At 44.4% G+C, this 19,828-nt stretch overlaps 1 protein-coding gene across 8 annotated transcripts in view; it reads left to right on the forward strand.

Moving 5' to 3' along the window:
- The window catches only part of CDK18 (cyclin dependent kinase 18), a 96,299-nt gene that overhangs the window by 40,480 nt on the left and 35,991 nt on the right, over positions 1-19,828 (forward strand). For 6 of the 8 annotated variants that reach the window (XM_088674307.1, XM_060277100.2, XM_035121848.3 and 3 more), the window contains one exon: positions 13,278-13,432. In XM_088674307.1, coding sequence (XP_088530433.1) covers positions 13,309-13,432 — 124 coding nt within the window. In that variant the 5' untranslated portion in view covers positions 13,278-13,308. Of the gene's footprint in view, positions 1-6,529; positions 6,732-13,277; positions 13,433-17,068; positions 17,483-19,828 lie in introns of those variants that run through there. The other 2 variants (XM_088674309.1, XM_035121851.3) reach the window with 2 other exon arrangements.

Raw genomic sequence — 19,828 nt, forward strand, 5'->3', positions numbered from 1 at the left:
TTCTATTCCTGTCCCATTGTTCCTCCAAGGAGCTCAAGGTGGTGCATGGTTCTCCCCATTTCATCCTCACAGCAGGGACACCGACTCCTGGGGACCAAGCCCTTTCAAGCACCCCCAATATTTGGGGGGGCAGACCACTACCCCAAAAAAATCAGTGGGTAGAGGAGGCCAAGTGCAGAGCCAAGCACAGAGCTGAGCACAGTGTGGCTTCAGTGGCAAGCTCCTCCTCCTCCTGCCATGTAGGTAGGGGAAGGAGGGTAAAAGCAGACCCTTGCCGCTGCTGCTGCTGCTGCTGACATCAGCAGCGGAAGGAGCCACTGGTCATTGAAGCTGCACTGCTGCTGCTGCTTCTGGGTTCATCTCCACCCTCAACTCCTCCTGATGTTGCCCCCCACAATTGCCCTCTCAAGCTGGCGCCTCTGCCTCTTGTAACCCTGTGAGGTAGGGTAGGCTGGGAGAGAGTGACTGTCCCAAGGGCACCTGGTGAGCTTTGTGGATGAGATGGGGAGTCTAGACTTTGGTCCCCCAGGTCCCAGTCCAAGTACTCTGATGCTGCTTCTCAGCATTTGGCACAGACATGTCGGTGCGTAAATAGTAGTCACTCACTGTGTAGATTTCACCACCTTGTTCGTTGTTCTGAACCTAACCTGGGTTGAGCCATAATCTGAATTGTTTACGTGCATAATAAATATTGACCAAAAGCAACTAAACTTTTAGTTGGGATGGCAACTTTTGGTTCTGTGAACCGGCTCTGAACTACAGTACATATTTTGGCAATTGTGGACTTTTGTGATATTCCTTGAACCATCTTGCTTTTACAGTGACCACATGCCCTCGTTTGCAGGGTAACTTGCCAGGTGAAGGACTATATTATTTTTACTGGCTGGCTGTGTGACGCTAATTCATATGTCATGGCTTCTGAGAGGCATTCCTTCCATGCGTGTCAACTTGAGCTTGCTGCCTGTGCTAGATCAAACAACTTCGTGCTCTGCACAGCCGTGCAGAACTTGACCTGAGTGCTAACTTGGCTGAGCTCCAGTCTCCCACTGGCTAAGTCGGGTGGTGGAATGGGTAATGATGGCCAGTGAAGCAGAACTAGTGTGGAGCAAGGTCCTGCCTCTGTGTAGGGGGGAAAAGAGAAAATAACACAAATCCTGTGGGAAACGCACACACTAAGCCCCAGGGCCAGAGTAAAGAATCTGCCCTCCTTAATTTCTCAGTCGTGCTCAGGGAGGAGGCCTGGGGACAGGCTGGGTGGGGTGGAAATCACCTCAGGGCAGCTTTTGCAGGGTGAATTTCACACTGCCTGTTAGGATAATGCTGAGGAATTTGGTACAGCTGTGTATCCTTCTTGATGCACAGAGAAAAGCCTGCTTGCCAAGCCTCTTGTCAGTCTACCATCATTCATGAGCATTTAAACCAAGGTAATTGTGGGTGTTTGCTAATGCTAGAGCATCATCTTTCTAAACATGTTGTTATGCATAATAGAGTTATCCTACTGTGTGTTCACATCCAACCTTGGTACTTGACACATAATGCCTTGCTGAAATGTTGGGTGCCTGTGTGTTGAGGAGTGCTGAAGTGCAGGTATTGCCTGCAAAGCAAGCAGAGCTGTATGCAAGATACTGATTGGCGATATTGACATTACATGACCAGATGAATGCAGGATTAAATTTCTGTCTCTAAAAAATTGATGATTGTAAAATGTATTGTAAGACTGAACAGGAAGAAACTGGTATGGTTCAGTAAAGGTAAAGGTAAAGAGACCCCTGACCATTAGGTCCAGTCGCGGACGACTCTGGGGTTGCGGCGCTCATCTCGCTTTACTGGCCGAGCATGACTAAGCCGCTTCTGGTGAACCAGACCAGCGCACGGAAACGCCGTTTACCTTCTTGCCGGAGCGGTACCTATTTATCTACTTGCACTTTGACGTGCTTTCGAACTGCTATGTTGGCAGGAGCTGGGGCCGAGCAACTGGAGCTCACCCTGTCGCAGGGATTCGAACCGCCAGCCTTCTGATCGGCAAGCCCTAGGCTCTGTGGTTTAACCCACAGCACCACCCGCATCCCAGTCTTCAGTAGTAATAGTTAAAACTCCACTCCTATCATAGACAGCTTCAGCCCCTTATTTGTGAAATATGAACAATAATACTACTTCAAAATGAAAGCAATCAAGTTTGCAGACCAGTTTGCAAATTAATGCCTCAGAAGCAGCCTAGTTTGGTATTCAGGATTCATCCAAAACATAAGAGCATGCTCATAGTAACCAGATGCTTTTGGGAAGCCCACAGCCAAGGCATGAAGGCAATACCCTTCCATGTTGCTTGACTTATCCATGCCCCGATTGCCCCGCCCCACCATCTGAGGCTGCATATATATTACCAGCTTAAAACTAAACTAGGTCTTTCTTTTTCTCAATTTGGATTAAAGCTGTTGGACAAGGAACGGTGGGCGGGAATGCATCAAAACCAGGACCGGCCCATCCATCAGGCAAGGTGAGGAGACCGCTTTCGGTGGCACAATTCACAGGGGCAGCAGATCTGGCCTCCAAGGAATGCATTACCTGGTGTTGCTGTGGTGGCAGCAATGGTTGCAGCACTCCCCTTGGAGGCCAGATCTGCCCCCTCTCGGCAGCCCCCGCTATGCCCTCTCTAAGAGTGGCCTCTAGGCAAACAGCAGGTTCTGCTGGTCTCCTCCCACCCTTGTTTCCAATGTAGATCTTTATTTCTCCCCTTGTTCCTGAGGTAGATCTTCACTTACCCATTCTTCCCTGGTGGGATGAGGTGCCATTTTGTGGTTCGCCTCAGGTGCCAAAATGTGTTGGGCCGGCCCTGCTCAAACTCTGCATTTTCTAAGAAATGACAGGTTAGATATGGATTTTTGCTAGCTCCATGTGCATGAAACTTTCCAATTCAGCAGTGGGAGCACACTGGATGCAGAGTAAACAGAGGTGTGTACACAGCCTGTTTCAGATGCCTCTGAAACTAGAGGTTCCATTTAGCTATGCGGCTAATAGCAATTGAATGACCTTTGCTCCATGAATTTGTCCAACCCATTTTTTTAAAGCCATCTGGATTAGTAACCATTGCACCTTGTGGCAATTGTATGAAGAAGTGCTTTATTCTGTTAATGTTACATAATAAGTAGTTTAACTAGCAATGAGGCATCAATTGCTTTAAGAAAGGACCTGCTGCCTGTTAGTAGTTGTGAAAGGCAAAATTTCCTTTTTGAGTTTAGGGATGTGTACATTGTAGGAGCTGATCCTGGGATTCTGGTTTTAAAATAAACCAAAGAGGAAAATCTGTTCCACCTTTGACACAGTTTACATTTATTTAAACCTGGGATTGTTGTAGAAATTTGATTTCACTTAGTAGCATCCATAATAGCAGTGGTGCCAAGAAGCTCATTTTGGTCCTCCTGTTGCATTATATGCATACAATTTCTAACTACATAAGCAAACCAGCCACAGTGCCACAGTGGCTTGATGCTATTTGTGATGCTCCATTCAGATTGCAAAAGATCCATTTCCTTTCATTCTGCTTCCTTGCTGGTATGTTAGGGATGCTTTCTCCAATCAGCAGCTACAAGAATGATACATTTGGAACGTAACTTTCCAAGCAGCTTCTTAGTTCCCAGTTCTATAATTTAGCAGCTTGAATTACTAGAACCTTTGTCATTCCCTTTTAATAATTTGCCCATATATGGAGATGGAGGTGTGCTAAAAAGTAATAGCACAGTATAGATGTCAGGTTTTTGAAATGCCATTGTGTTTTCTGTTATATCCTTCTTTCAAATCTTCTGTTCCTCTTCACCTTATCCTCATTTTGTGACATCACTGTCTTGACAGAGGCAGGTGAAGGGGAGAGGAAAAAAGTATTTGCTAAGCAACCCTAATATATGATCATGGCAGGGCCGTCTCAAGCCGGTCGGGCGCGGAGATCGCTCAGGCGCCCCCGCCCTGGTGGGTGGGTGCAGCGCACAGCACGGCTTCCGCGCGGCTTTGCCGTGCAGCGCCCTCCTGCTGGCCCAGCGCCCTGGCACCCCGCGCCACCGAGACTACCCCTAGAGCCGGGCCTGGATCATGGCACTCACATTCACAGGCAATTGTCCCACTCTGGTCTCATCCTGACTGAGCAAGGGTTACACAGTGTAAACTTTGAAGCCCAAAGCAAATGTTCTGAACTCAGGGCACAGCAAGTAAAGGACTGGCCTTATAATGTCCCCAGAACAGCAGTAAATTAGGCTGCATAGATAATCTTTTAAGCTTTTGGGATACATGTAAATAAACCCCTGTGTTCTCTTGCCATGGTGAGGCAATGCATTGGCTCCGGATGCTGCATTTGACCACATCAGACTGGAATGCCATCATCATTTGTGCATATATCCCATCGTGAGAGTGGCCAGGGAACAAAATGCACCTTGGCCCAGCCCTTAGTTTTGCCTTGCACATCATACTTGAGTAAGAAGAACTGTCCTCTCTGCTTGGTTCACTGGAAGTTCTGGCTAGTATTTCAAAGCTCATCCTATCTTGCAGGATGGGAATAGTCTTTGGAAGAAAGTTCTGTGTTTAATGGGAATCTGTTGTCTGTGTGCATGTTAAGACTGAGGAAAGCAACTGTCCACTGATGAGGAGTCATCCGTAAATGCATCCCCCCCCCAACAATTGTGAGCCATCTTTTGCAAGGTTTTGTTTCAACCTCTTTTAAACACTGCCTGCTATATTAACTATGTTGTCCTAGTTGGCAGAGGGAATGTATGTTTGGTACAGGGCTCAGCCTCCACTGCAGCTCAGAGACAGGCTGTTCTGGTTCATCAGAGGGCTGTCAAGAAATTAGAGTAAAAGCATTTATGGATTGGAAATGGTATTTTCCCACCACAAACTCCTCCCAGTGCCTCCACACAGCATAAGCCACGCAGCAGCTAGCAAGGCTTTTCTGGATCTACATGGTTGCTTAAGACTGCGAAGGCTGGTGAGTTACGAGGCAAAATTGCAAGGTAGAATGACTGGATTGAATATGCATGATACGAGGAAGGAAGATATTGAAATAAGAAAAATGAAAGTGGTAAGCTGGGGCTGAAGGAGCCATGTTTTGTGTGCATGTGTGCACATCTGCATAGCCTGGGAAAGTGCTGTGTGGACTGTGAGCACCTGCTTTAGCTCAGTGCAAAAACTGCTGATTTACTGAACTGTGTGCAAGTTTACCTTGGGAGAAAGGCAGAGAACAGCAGAGAGGGTAGTAAATCATATATATGGCAGAAGGACATGCTAGATATCAAAGCAAAGACTAAAGGTAGCAAAGGGCTTGTGGATTATGATTGAAAATGGATTTGGGAATTGGCTGGGCTATTCTAGGACTGGGATGTTGATAGTGGCACGTGGCTGGCATTGGGAGAGTCCTTCAAATAGCCTTAGGGCAAGAACTGAAGGGCCAGCTCCAATCTGCCTGACTGCTATGCCTCAACATATGTGCATGTTAGCTAGCTAGCTATTTGCTAAATCTGCCACTGGAGAGCATTGATTTTTCTGCTAGTTTAGGCTGCAGTCCAAACCTCCTCTTCCCAACAGCAGTGGCTTTACAGAGAGGTGGGGCCACATTAGAGAGGACCGGAATGTGGCAGGGGGCAGTAAGATCTCTGTGCCAGCCTGGAGCTGCTACAGGGTTTGGGCCACACCATAATATGAGAGCAGTGAAACTGGCTTGGGATCCAATGAATCTGGCTCATCCCCACCCTGTCTCTGGAATGGCCTGTTCTGGGGCCTTCCGCTGGCTACCACTGACAGGCGCCCAGTCTGTGATGAGCCAGCCCACCCACATGTTCAGAGGATGAAAGTGGGAGTACCATTTCCAATGTTCATGTGAAGGAGGGCTGTGCAGGACCTTGGGGGCCCCAAAAACCCTCTGGCTTCTTCTCTTTCCTTTATTATTTATTTTCTTTACAACAACAATTTATATACTGTGTAATTTACCATGGTCTCAGTGCACTATAAAGTAAGGTTTAAAAGATGCAATGAAGATAGACTTTATTGGTTTCAGCTGTGGAGGGAGTTTGACAGAATTGGGCCCACAGTACCTAGCACATGGCTGCTGGAAGATACAAACCCTATGTCCAAGCCATGGAGGACCACGAACAGTGGTTTCCCAACAAACCTCAGGGATGTAAGGAATCTGGTAGTCCCTTAGGTGTCCTAGACCCAAGTTGATATGGACCTTGCATGTCAATACAAAGTTAATACAAAAACCTTGAACTTGACCTTGCAGTGTATGAGCATTCATTGCCCACACACTTTCAAGCTCATCTCCCCAGCCTAAAGGACTCAAGTGATGTTTCTTCCCCCACCCCCAAATCGCCCCTCAAGCATGTAAGCAGCACTGGTCCTGGGTTCTGGATTATGTGTATTCTCAGCTTTTATATTTTAGTCTAGGTGTAGTTCTTTATTCTAGTATTGTTGTTGTTATGTGTGAGTTTTTTTAAAAAAATCATTGTTTTCACATGCTGCATGGGCTATGACAGAACCATTTCCATCACAGGTTGCAAGAAGGGAGTATTAAAGAATAATTAAATTGGAAATGGCGGCAGTATAAGGATGAAACTGAAGCAAAGAGATCACCGCAGGAATAAAATTGGAACTAATTTATCCAGGAGACAGAGAAGGAAACAAGTGAAATGTACTCTTAAGAAAAAGCCAAATGAAGTGAATCTTCATACAGTTCTGTCAACAGCTCCCTAAGGGTAGGTTCTGTCTAGTTGCATCCACAGTGCTGAGCAGCTGCAAGAACCAGCAAAGTGAGGGAAGGCAATCACATTGGAAATAAACAGCGTTGCATGCATACCACAGGTGTGTGTGTTTTAGCAGCTGGATTGATAGGGCTAGCCCTTGGGCTAAAATGGTTTCAGCATTCATAGTGTCTTGGCAACAATTTGGGACTGTTAACGAATATTTTGCTTGGAAAGCCTATCAGAGTAATCTTATGCAAGTTTCACACATTGTTCTCCTGAGCAAGGCTCACTGGGTTGCATTGAATTCTTTTCAGTGGGTCTTGCTTGGGAGACTGCCTAGGGGGTTGTACCTACAAATGGTAGAATCCCCACCAAAGTCCAGGATTCCGTTTCCCAATGTGGCTAGAAAGCCTTTAAGTAGGGTGTGGAGAAAATAGCTCTCTTGAACCATAGCGTTTATAATTGCATACACTGTTTTCCTGGGACATTGCAGCGAAAAGCCGGTGAGAAATATTGTAAATAAATTCCCCCTTCAGCAACTGACATTTAACTGTAGGCTGTTGCTGCAAAACCTGGAGATTCTACTTAGTATCTAGTATATGCGAATAGACATTCTCCATGAATTTGTTTGAATTCTTTCCAAAGCTAGCTAAGCTAGTGCCTTTGCCACATTTCACAGCAGCAAATTCCATAAATCTGTTATGAGCTGTGTGAAGAAGTGCTTCCTTTTGCATGTCCTGAATGTACTGCCAACCGGCTTCAATGGGTAAATCCATGGCTGGCTTCCTGCTTTGAATGTATTTATAGAAATGTTTGCTGTTTTGCCCCTGTATTCTTAACGATGGGTTCCACACATATTGTTCTTCTTGTTGTTTTCTTGCTCTATTGTTACATTGCATTTGTTTTGCCAGAATTTGTTCTTATTTGAGTGACACTTCCACATCTTTAAGGAAGCCTTCTTGCTTTTTATAGCTTCCTTGGTTCTGCTCTTGCTGGCAAGCTGTTCAGCTATTTTTTCTAAAGTATGGTGTGCATTCTAGCTCAGCTTCTATTGCTACAGCTTTAAATAACCTCCAAATACCCTGAAGACATTTAGAGTCATAGAATCGTGGAGTTGGAAGGGGTCTCGAGGGTCATCTAGTCCAGTGTTTCCCAATCTTGTGCCTCCAGATGTTTTGGGACTACAACTCCCATCATTCCTGACCACTGGTCTTGCTAGCTAGGGATGATGGGAGTTGTAGTCCTAAAACATATGGAGGCACAAGGTTGGGAAACACTGATCTAGTCCAATACCCTGTAATTGAGGATTCTCACCTAAGGCGTCTATGACAGATGGCCATCCAACCTCTGCTTAAAAACCTCCAAGGAAGGAGAGTCATCCACCTTCCAAGGGAGTCCGTTCCACTGTCAGTAAACTCTTACTGGCAGAAAGTTCTTCCCCATGTTATTGTAATCTCCTTTCTTTTAATTTGAATCCATTGGGATGGTTCCTATGCTCCAGAGCGGGAGAAAACAAGCTTGTTCCATCTTCCATGTGACAGCACTTGAGATATTTGAAGATGGCTATCATATCTCCTCTCAGTCTCCTCATTTACAGGCTAAGCACACCCAGATCCTTCAACCGTTCCTCAAAAGGCTTGGTTTCCAGACCCATCATCTTGGTTGCCCTGTTCTATACATGTTCCAGCTGGTCAATATCCATCTTAAATTGTAGTTCCCAGAACTGGACACAGTATTCCAGGTGTGGTCTGACCAAAGCAGAATAGAGTGGGACTATTACTTCCCTTGATCTGGACTTCTGTTGATACAGCCTAGACTAGCATTAGCTTTTTTTGCTGCTGTAGCACACTGTAATAATAATAATAATAATAATAATAATAATAATAATAATAATAATAATAATAATAATATATTATTTATACCCCGCCCATCTGGCTGGGTTTCCCCAGCCACTCTGGGCGGCTTCCAACAGAAATATTAAAATACACTTATTTATTAAAGATTAAAAGCTTCCCTAAACAGGGCTGCCTTCAGATGTCCTCTAAAAGTCTGGTAGTTATTTTTCTTTTTGACATCTGGTGGGAGGGCATTCCACAGGGCGGGTGCCACTACCGAGAAGGCCCTCTGTCTGGTTCCCTGTAACTTGGCTTCTCGCAGCGAGGGAACCGCCAGAAGGCCCTCGGCACTGGACCTCAGTGTCCGGGCAGAGCGATGGAGGTAGAGATGCTCCTTCAGGTATACTGGACTGAGGCTGTTTAGGGCTTTAAAGGTCAGCACCAACATTGAATTGTGCTCGGAAACGTACTGGGAGCCAATGTAGGTCTTTCAAGACCAGTGTTATGTGGTCTCGGCGGCTGCTCCCAGTCACCAGTCTAGCTGCCGCATTCTGGATTAATTGTAGTTTCCGGGTCACCTTCAAAGGTAGCCCCACGTAGAGCGCATTGCAGTAGTCCAAGTGAGAGATAACTAGAGCATGCACCACTCTGCTGAGACAGTCCGCGGGCAGGTAGGGTCTCAGCCTGCGTACCAGATGGAGCTGATAAACAGCTGCCCTGGACACAGAATTAACCTGCACCTCCAGACAGCTGTGAGTCCAAAATGACTCCCAGGCTGCGCACCTGGTCCTTCAGGGGCACAGTTACCCCATTCAGGACCAGGGAGTCCCCCACACCTGCCCCCCTCCTGTCCCCCACAAACAGTAGTTCTGTCTTGTCAGGATTCAACCTCAATCTGTTAGCCGCCATCCAACCTCCAACCGCCTCCAGACACTCACACAGGACCTGTTGATTCATTTGAAGCTTGTGGTCTGCTAAGATCCCCTGGTCCTTTTCACATGTACTACTGGCAAGCCCAATATCCCCCATCTTACCCATCTTTGTCCTACTTGGCTTTCCCTTTAACTCATTTGTATATCTTATTTTTTAGAAGTTTCGTCATTTGAAATTGAATGCTTCTGGAAATTAGAAATTTTCCTTTTACATATATACCGAATTTGATAACCCTGTATTCACAAAGCCCTTGCTTTGCCAACACTTATTTCTTGCACTGGGCACTGCTCAGCATTAAGTCTGGGGTCACTTTCTCTCTCACACTTATTTTATTTATTTATTTATTTAAATACTTTCAGGTCACACTTTCATAGAAAATACACTACATCTCCCATCAGCCAGATTGGCTGTGCTAGCTGGGGCTGATGGGAGCTGTAGTCCAAAGCATTTGGAGGGCACCGGGTTGGCAAAGCAAGAACATGTCTAGAAGACCAGCAATGCTTGGGATGCTAGAAACTGCAGTCAGACTGGCCTTCGTGCCCTGGGTGCATATGTGCTAATTAACAATTGAAATGTTCCTGTGGAAGCAAAGTTAATTAATGGGAGCACAAGATGTACAGTTTCAATTCCTGTGTTTTGACAATCTCGCTCTTCTGAGAGGCTGCAGATTCCTAACTGTATGTGAGCTGAAATAAAGGAGACCTGAGTCTGCCCAAGCTAAGGCTCTGTTATTCCCTTGGCCCCAGATGTACAGCCCAACCAATGACACATATTTTACATTGAAATCCAAGTCTGAATCTGAGATGATTCTCTGCTCTGAGAAGAATCCTAGTCTTGCCATGTAGCTGCTCCAAACAGCTGATAATCTATAGTGCTTATTAGTTTTGCTGTGGGGTGGGGAACCCCGGGGGGGGGGGAAGCAAAGCTGGTTTGAGGCCACTGCAGGCAGCAAACATCTGCTAATGTTTTTAGAATGAATCATTTCTCAGGTAAAGGCCAAGGTGGCCTGATCAGAATGCAGGCAGCCTGAGAGGAAGCTGAGTGATGAGCTCATTGTTGCTTTTAATAGATTGTGTTTATAATTTGAAGATAATGTCTCTCTAGCTTTCAAGGATGCTTTCACAAAACCACAAAATTAGCCCCAAGTGATCTTGAATCTGAGGCTTCTTGAAGCACCCATAAACTAGAGACAAAGTGACAAGTGAGTTTCATTATTGGTGGTCAACTTCAGCTTGAAGTATGCATAGCTGCCAAGTTATCCCTTTTTTAAGGGATTTTCCCTTATGCTGAATAGGCTTCCTCGCGAGAAAAGGGAAAACTTGGCAGCTATGAGTATGTATTTGAAGGCTGATGTTGGGGACATAGATGTATCCAAATTGCATTTGCAATTGCTTCTTTCAGATTAGGAAGCAGCAACTTAGTGTGGTAGCATTTTGTGCGATTCTAAATCATTATGTAGTAGTTGTTTTCATGGCATTTGTATGCTGCCCCATAACAAAGTTCTCTCGGCAGCTTCCAATAAACAAGACTTATTTTCATTTAAATGCAAAATAAGACATAAAACCAAAGCCTTGCATAAATAAAACAAAAATGAAAGTTTCCACAACCCAAAAAGTTAAAACACAGATTTAAGAACTGAGAGGCCCAGACTGCAAGTTGTTTGAGTGAATAGAAAGGTCTTCACCTGGTGCTGAGAACACAGGTGGTCTCAAGTAAGCCTCCCTGGAGAGGATGTACCACTACTAGGTGCCACAACCAAAACGGTCCTCCTTCTGCCCTGGCCTCATTCAGTGGGGCCTCTGAAGATGATCTTAAGTTTCGGTTGGTTACATGTAGGACACATTAGTCTTTTAAGTAACCTAATCCCAAGCCGTTTAGGGCTTTAAAGAATTTGAGAATTTACCCTCTAGCTCTGGGACGGGGAAACTGCAACTCTTTGCCCAATTTCACTTGGCTCACACTGATGGGGTAATTGGAAGGAGGGAGAGAACTGTACAATCTTGCAATGCTGCAGACCCCACCCACTTTTGACTGTGGCTCCACCCACCATTAATAATATTAATATGAATAACACAATGAAACATCAAACATTAAAAACTTCCCTAAACAGGGCAGCCTTCAGATGTCTTCTAAAAGTCAGATACAGTGGTACCTCGGTTTGCTAACGCAATCCGTTCTGCGGAGGTGTTCGCTCGCCAAAGGCACGCTTCTGCGTGTGCGTGAAGCACCGATGGAGCGCTTCTGCGCATGCGCGAGCTGTGCAGATCACGTCTGCGCACCCGACGCTGTGGACCCTGGATATAAACACTTCTGGGTCCTCGGCATGTAAACGGAGGTTTTCGTAAAGGGAGGTGGTCATAAACCGAGGTTCCACTGTAGTTGTTTATTTGCTTGACATCTGGTGGGAGGGCATTCCACAGGGCAGGTGCCACTACCGAGAAAGCCATCTGGCTGCTTCACTGTAGCTTCAATTATTGCAGTGTGGGAATCACCAGAAAGCCCTCAGTGCTGGATGTCAGTGTCCGGGCTGAACAATGGGGGTGGAGATACTCCTTCAGGTATACAGAGTCGAAACTGTTTAGGGCTTTGAAGGTCAGCATCAACACTTTGAATTGTGCTCAGAAACGTACTGGGAGCCAATGTAGGTCTTTCAGGACTGGTCTCTGCAGCCACTCCCAGTCACCAGTCTAGCTGCCACATTCTAAATTAGTTGTAGTTTCCGTGTCACCTTCAAAGGTAGCCCCATGTAGAATGCATTGCAGTACAGTCGTACCTTGGAAGTCAAACGGAATCCATTCTGAAAGTACTGTGACTTCCAAAATGTTCGAAAACCAAATCATGGCTTCTGATTGGCTGCAAGAAGCTGCTGCAGCCAAGCAGAATCTGCAGAAGCCCTGTCAGACATTCGGGTTCCAAAAGAACATTCGCAAACTGGAACAAACACTTCCGGGTTTGTGGCGTTCGGGAGCCAAAACGTCTGAGTTCCAGGGCATTTGGGATCCAAGGTATGACCGTAGTCCAATCGGGAGTTAACCAGAGCATGCACCACTCTCACAAGACAGTCTGTGGGCAGGTAGGGTCTCAGCCGGCATACCAGATGGAGCTGGTAGACAGCTGCCCTGGACAGAATTGCAGGGTCAGTATTGGTCTATCATTACCAGGCACCTGCCAAGGCCCACAACTTACTTATCATGGGGTCTATTGCTAACCCAACATGGCCATGCTCCTCATCTTCCTTGTTGCTGTTGCTCCCTGTTTACCTGTCATCTACCAGCCTGAAAGCCATAGGAAGAACCAGAAGAAGGCGCAGCAGTTTATCCTTCCTCTGCCCTCTCCTTTTGAGCAGACATAAATCAAAGTCAATGAGCAGTGGGGTGGAGGTGGGTGCTCTGAGAGCATATTTCCCAAGCCCCACCCCTGCCCACCTAAATCTGGCCTGGCGCTACCAGCCAGGGTCCAATACCAGAAGTTGAAAGCACAGACACTTTTCTGAATAATCAGAACTCTGTATTTAAGCACATGGAATTGCTGCTGTTGTGTTACGTTGGACGCTAAAAGTCCATTCCAGGCCTGCTTAAAATAGATCCATCTCATCAGATGAGAAATAAGCCCTAACCCAAAGTTGGATGAACTGCTCGTGAATGGAACACTGGATATTTTTTGGAAATATCTGTCATTGCTATGGGGTTTGGATTTCCTCCTCTGAGTTTGGATTGCAGTGCCCAGGTACACTGGTCTCTAATCTGGCTGAGTTCCTCAATGGACTGTTTTTCCTTCCATCCCAATCCAGATCCTGTTGTCACCTTGCTACAGAAGGTACAATGAACAAGATGAAAACTTTCAAGCGGCGTTTCTCCCTTTCGGTTCCTCGGACAGAAACGATTGAGGAATCGCTGGCAGAGTTCACCGAGCAGTTTAACCAGCTCAACAACAGAAAGAACGAAGGTAAAAAAAAATAACAGGGGTCATCAGCACTGAATGGGAGGTGATGGGGAGCAGGTGCCAAAGCCCATCTCAGGCAGGTGAAGTTCCCAGAGACAATAGGTGTCCATAAAATTGGGAGTAGTAGATGCTTGGTGGAGATTATGGTTCCATTTCATTTAGTTTTCATGAATGAATAAATACATAAATCTCTCTGTTTCTGAGGTACAGAGGTGGGTGTGGATCCTTATATAGGCAAAATGGCACTGTCCACACAAAGAGAATATTGGCATTAATCCACTATACAGGTAGCACATACAAAAGCTGTTCAATGTATTTTTTTTACTGCAGTACATCTTCTAGAAACACAAGTTGTACAAATTAGAATGTTGAGAGGCAAAATAATTTAGAACCATCATGCAGAGGAAGTGAGTTTTCCATTCCATTGCTTTGCATGAATTTATTCAGATTTTTTGCAACTGGAAGGAAAGCCACTGCCAGAGTAAAAAAAAAAAATTACTCTACCTTCTAGCAGGTAAATTATAGAGATTTTACTGTCATTTACTAAGAGAGGAAGCATGGGTTTTCTAACTTCCTCATAAGGCAATTAGTAATGAGGAAGATCCTCTGTCTCACCCATAGCATTAACAGGGACCCAGACTTTTCCCTCTGTATGCAAATGGGTTTTCAAAATGACAGTACAATAAAACAACAATTTATAGGCCCTCTTATTTGTCTTGTGCCTGGAACCATTAGCAGTAAGAGAGCTCCAGATGATTCAGGGTATAAAAGTGAAAAACAATGAATACAAACTAAGTCTATACATAGATGGCATTGTGGTGACCTTAACTGATGCAGTCTGTGAAATTAATGGAGCTAGAGGTAGCTGAAAATGGAAAATTAGCTAGTTAAAAATAAAGACAGTGAAACACAAACAATTGGAATTAATCTGCAGAAGAGACATCTGGTGTCCTCCAGATCACTTGGACTACAACTCCCATGCTCCCTGCAGCTGATGAGAGCCAACATTGCCCTGGTTGGAGCTGATGGGAGTTGTAGTCCAAAACATCTGGAGGGTACCAGGCTGGTGAAAGCAGGGCTAGCCTATCATTTAAACAACAGGCAAAGTACGGTACTTTGAGGCACACTTGAATGGTAGAAAAGAATAACTATGTACAAATAGAAGGAATGTGTTTTGATGTAAAATCCCTAACAGGACAATAGCTACAGTTGCATCTGCCATTTTCAGTATGGTTTTCTTCTATAAATATGGTTTTATTATCTCAGATTAGCTTATTGTTTCAAGTGCTGCCCACACAGCTGGAAGATAACCACATAAAGAAATAGCAGGAGCTTTCTCTCCAATTTTTATAGGAAAGAATGAGAAACATAAACCAAAGGAAACAATAGCACAATATGCAAAGAAAGGAAAAAGAATGGAAAACTTTGATCTTCAGTTGTGTTATCAGAGCAGTTGTTTACAGACAGTCATGGATTGGATCTTGATGTGCATATTTATTAGATTGGGTTTTGCTTTATTTGTTTATTTGTTTCCACATTAGTGCGTAAGGCACCCTACAAAGATAGAAAGATATACAAGACAAAATAATATGTATTTTTTAATTTAAAAAAGCAGATAAAATCATTCCAAGTACAATAAAAACAGAATGGCAGATGGTTATGGCCAGTTAAAATCCCCATAAGGCTGAGTACTCATATCATAGGCCAAAAGCCTCCTCTTGAAAAAGGTCTTTGCCTGACAGCAGAAGGTTAATCAATGAAGGGGCAAGACCAGCTTTCCTGGGAAGGGAATTCCCGTGGGTGGGATACTGAAAAGGACCTCTCTTAACCCTACCAGATGGGCCTCAGATGTCAATGGGGCTTCCCAGAAGATCTTAAAGCCAGGGTAGACTTATGTGGAAAACAGTAGTTCTTCAGCTGCCCTGGTCTTAAACTGTGTGTCCTTACAAGTCATAACCAGCACTTTGAATTGTGACCAGAATCTGACCAGCCACCAAGAACATAAGAAGAGCCTTCTGGATCAAGCCAGTGGCCCATTTTGTCCAGCACCCTGTTCTCCATGAGGTGGCCCAAGCCATTTTACTGCCTAAGGCAAATGACATGGCCGTACATTCCCCATTCTGTGCACAAAATCTCCCTAGAGTGGTAACTGAATCTAACTTCAGCACTGGTCTCAACCCTTGAGGGACTCCACTTTCTATCTCTCTCCATCAGAGAACTGTCCATTTATTGCCACTCTCTGCTCTCTGCTATTTATCCAGTTCCTGATCCACATCTGGATCTCTCCTCTTATTCCATAACTATTGTACTAAGCTTACTCAAGAGTCTTTGGTGAGGTGCCTAGCTGAAATCTTTTTGAAAGTCCAAGTACGCTATGGCAACCAGACCACTTCTGTTTAACTCATACAGATGCAAGAGACAGGACTTGCCCTTGCAGAAGTCATTCTGGCTCTGCTTCTTCTATACGCTTGGCTACTTGATCTTTAACAATACCACCCATTTAAGCAGAACAGACATTAAGCTAACCAGCCTGTAATTTACAATTTAAAAATTGGTGTGCCATTAGCTACTTTTGACATTGTCAAAATTTATGAGCTATATTTGCATAATAGAGAGAAGCCAAACTCTAGCTTTGTTCAGAACTGGTCAATTAAATACTATAAAACCAATCACACTCCTCAATGAATAGAATATATGCTTTTGAATTGTTCTTGTTTGATTATAGTGGAATCTAATTGCTGAGGGGCTAATCTTGCATCTTTTTCAGATTTCTTAAGCTGCATATCTATGCACAGTTACCTGAGAGTAAGTCCATTTAACTTAATGGGGCTTACATTTGAGTAGATATGATTTCCGTACACTATTAATATATTGATTTTTAAATTTTTGTATTAAAATGCAGTGCCCATTATTTAAGAACATGGATTGTTTCCTGTTTCCTAGCTAAAACATCCTGCTCAAGTTTATTGTTTAGTCTACAGTAAGCCTGTAATGTTGTGTTCTGGGCATCACACCTAAAGTCAAAATTGTATATAGTCAAAACCCATTGGGTTCAATGGCAAGTTGGATTGCCAACATCATTTTCCACAGAATCCTAGCCCTGTTCATATTTTTTTTGACACACACGTAAAGCTGAATGTGTACAAGTTAAATGTGCTAAAGTTGCGGGCTTATTGTATTTGCAAACAAGAGACGAGTTTAAACTTGGACTATATACAGCATTACAAGGTAGTAGCTTTGGACTCTACGCAAGGAGCTTAGTGCCAAATTATTTCACTTCCAGGTACCAGCACCATATTTCTGTTACTTTGATATTATTATTATTTTAAAAAAAACTTTTATTGTAATTTTGAGCCTTTGTCAGCTGTCTTGGAAACTTATTGAAGGGCAGCATATAAATCCATAAAACAACCTAATAATTTCAGTCATATGAGATTACTGCTGTCAAGGACCAAGGACAATGGCCCTTGAATCTTCGCATTCTCACCAAAGCTAGACTCCCCCCCTCTCTCTTTCTCTCTCTCTCTCTCTCTCTCTCTCTCTCTCTCTCTCTCACACACACACACACACACACACACACACACAGGACAATAAAGCTCACACAGGAAAACTTAGGTCGACAATCAGAAAAGCAAACAATTACCTAACTGGGCACAAGGAGTTCCAGGCAGTGCCACCTTTGGGCTTGGCATAGTCTGATGGTACAAAGCTGGGAAGGATATTTTTCAAAGTCCCCAGCAGCCCAAGAGGCACCTTATGCTCCTCCACCTATACTGACCTCCTGTTGTGCTAGTCCCATTTGGAAAAACTAGGGGTGTCATTTCCCTACCTCGGATTTACATCGATTGGAGTCCACTGAGGTCCTTCTAAGAACAACAGCAGAGTTGCAATTGGAGTAGCATTGGATTACAGTGCATTCTATTCCTCTTCTCTACAAAATCTCAGAGCTAATGTGGAGCAAGTCAGGAAGATTCTCTAGGCTCTCTGTCTATACAATGGATACAGTAATTGTTTTCTCTTTCTCTTCCTCCCACTCCACAGAAGAGCTGTAAGGTAAATGCAATAAATTTTGTGCATACAGGCGGACTAGCAAATGCTACAGACAGAAACAGATTGAGGGGGATGTCTGGTTTTTCATTGATAGGCTGATTGGGGTGTAAGAAATAAAATATTAGTGGAAAGAATAGGCTATATAAAACAGATTTTTGTGGAGCTTGGCCCTTAGGACTGAGCAGAAATGTTAACACTTAGCAAAGTAATTAAAAGTTTGCAATTCAAGTAGAGCAAAGAGAGATTCTGGCCTCTTTCCCCAGGAGATCAAAGCTTGTTTTTGGCAGAGGCAATGTTTAAATATATTTATAAAAGGATCGAGACTTGTCAAAGGCAGCAGCAGTGTCTGCAGTTTCTCTTTTAATTTGCTTTGATATTGTATGCACCCTCATTATGCTCTGACTGTCGAATCCTGCTGTAATCCTCATAAAAAAAAAAGTGGAACAGAATCAAACAGGTCTCTGCAGTGTTCACCCAGAGTCTGCCTACATCTCTAGTAAATACCTTGGCCAAGGCAGTTACAGGGCTGCAGCCCAGTAGGATTCCTGCTATGGAACTCTGCTTGCTTGGCACAGTCTTTCACTTCCCTGCTGACTGAGTGGGATCATTAGATTTTCTTCAGAGCGAAAATACTCTAACCCCTTTCTCTTTTTCACCTGCTCCATGGGACAACCTGAATTCTGCACAGCATTCAAAACGTGGCTGTATGACAGCTTTTTTATTATTATTGTGGTGTTATTATACTTGCTGCTGCTTCTTTTCATCACATTTTCTCCTGCCTAATAATCACTTAAATTGGATTTGCCGTTTTGATTTATAGCTACCAGCGGGTTGTTGTTGTTTAATCATTTAGTCGTGTCTGACTCTTCGTGACCCCATGGACCAGAGCACGCCAGGCACTCCTGTCTTCCACTGCCTCCCGCAGTTTGAGTCTGACCAAACTGCAGGAGGCAGTGGAAGCTACCAGCGTACTAGCTAGTGAATCTTCCATGCACAGACCTGTTGGGAGCTCGGCAAAGCGTGAGACTCTTAATCTCAGGGTTGTGGGCTTGAGCCCCATGTTGGGCAAAAGATTCCTGCATTGTAGGGGGTTGGACTAGATGACCCTCGTGGTCCCTTCCAACTCTACAGTTTGGAATAAGAGAGTTGGAAGAGATGTTGAAGATCATGCAGTCCAACCGGTGCAAGCTCTACAGTGCAATCTGGAGTCAGATCTTGTTCCATTGTGTATTGTAATGCACTCATGATGCTTGTTTTCATGATGCTTGTTTCCACCTAAGCATTGTATTTTTAGCTAGGTAGTTTTACAGGGCAGTCTTCTACAAAACACTGTGTGAGGTTGGCATGACACACACCTCATGTTTTGCAAGCCTTTACTCCTATTTGATGTGTTAATTCTGAGTTTATTTCTTTATTCATGTGAATGCCTGTATGTCATTAAACATCCCTACAATAGATTTGCACTAGGGCAGAAATGAAATGGCTCTCCCAAATTTTCTCCCCAGTTGCAGATGGCATATCTATAAGGTCCATATCGGAGACCATTTCGGGAAGCATTTTGGGCTACACCAAACCAGTATTCAGGAAAGGGTTCACTTATCAATTATGGTCAGGAAATATTGATGCTTTGAAGACGTTCCATCTGCAGTTTTTCATCCCTGTACTGAGTTGCTCAATCAGCCGTTTTGATCCATGCAGTGTGTACAAGTTCATTGGTTAGTGAGCAAATCGTACAACTGTCCAAGTAGACTGAAATGAACGCAGTGAAATCAATGTTTGCCATGTAGGGTAGTTCTCAGCTGGTGAGACTGTCAGCTGTAACTCAGCAGTAAGTGGGGAAGGGTGCGAGGGAACATGCCTTGGGCAGCTCAACGCTGTATTTTAGTTTGTTTAGAATTCCACCTGCTGATATTTGGCCTTTTCATGCTCATAGACTGCATTTCCTGTGATGCATAAAGCACACAGCACAGATGCAGTTGGAAGGGGTTTTTGGTACATAAGAGATTTCCAGTTTGGACTAGTGATCAATTCTGCTTTTCTGTTCCTGGCAGTGATCCCATCCCTATCCATTTCATCTGTCCTTCTGATTATGCTATCATTGCAGGAATGGTGAGGAGTGTTCCCATTGCCCTACTCCCCACTGCTTTGTGGCAGGATGACCAGGGCAGCCTTTTGCAAGTGCACATCTTTCCGAGCAATGAGCACACGGGAGGCCTAGATTAATTTTCATGGTAACGTCATACTTTGAAATGCTTGGTAGTGAACCAGCAGTTAGTGTTGACTGTAATGTTTCTCAAAGCAGCCTTGACATATACCCCAGAAGCTAGCAAATTCACAGTCTACCCCTAC

This window comes from Zootoca vivipara, chromosome 7 (assembly GCF_965207765.1).
Source record: "Zootoca vivipara chromosome 7, rZooViv2.hap1.1, whole genome shotgun sequence".
Lineage (NCBI taxonomy): Eukaryota > Metazoa > Chordata > Lepidosauria > Squamata > Lacertidae > Zootoca > Zootoca vivipara.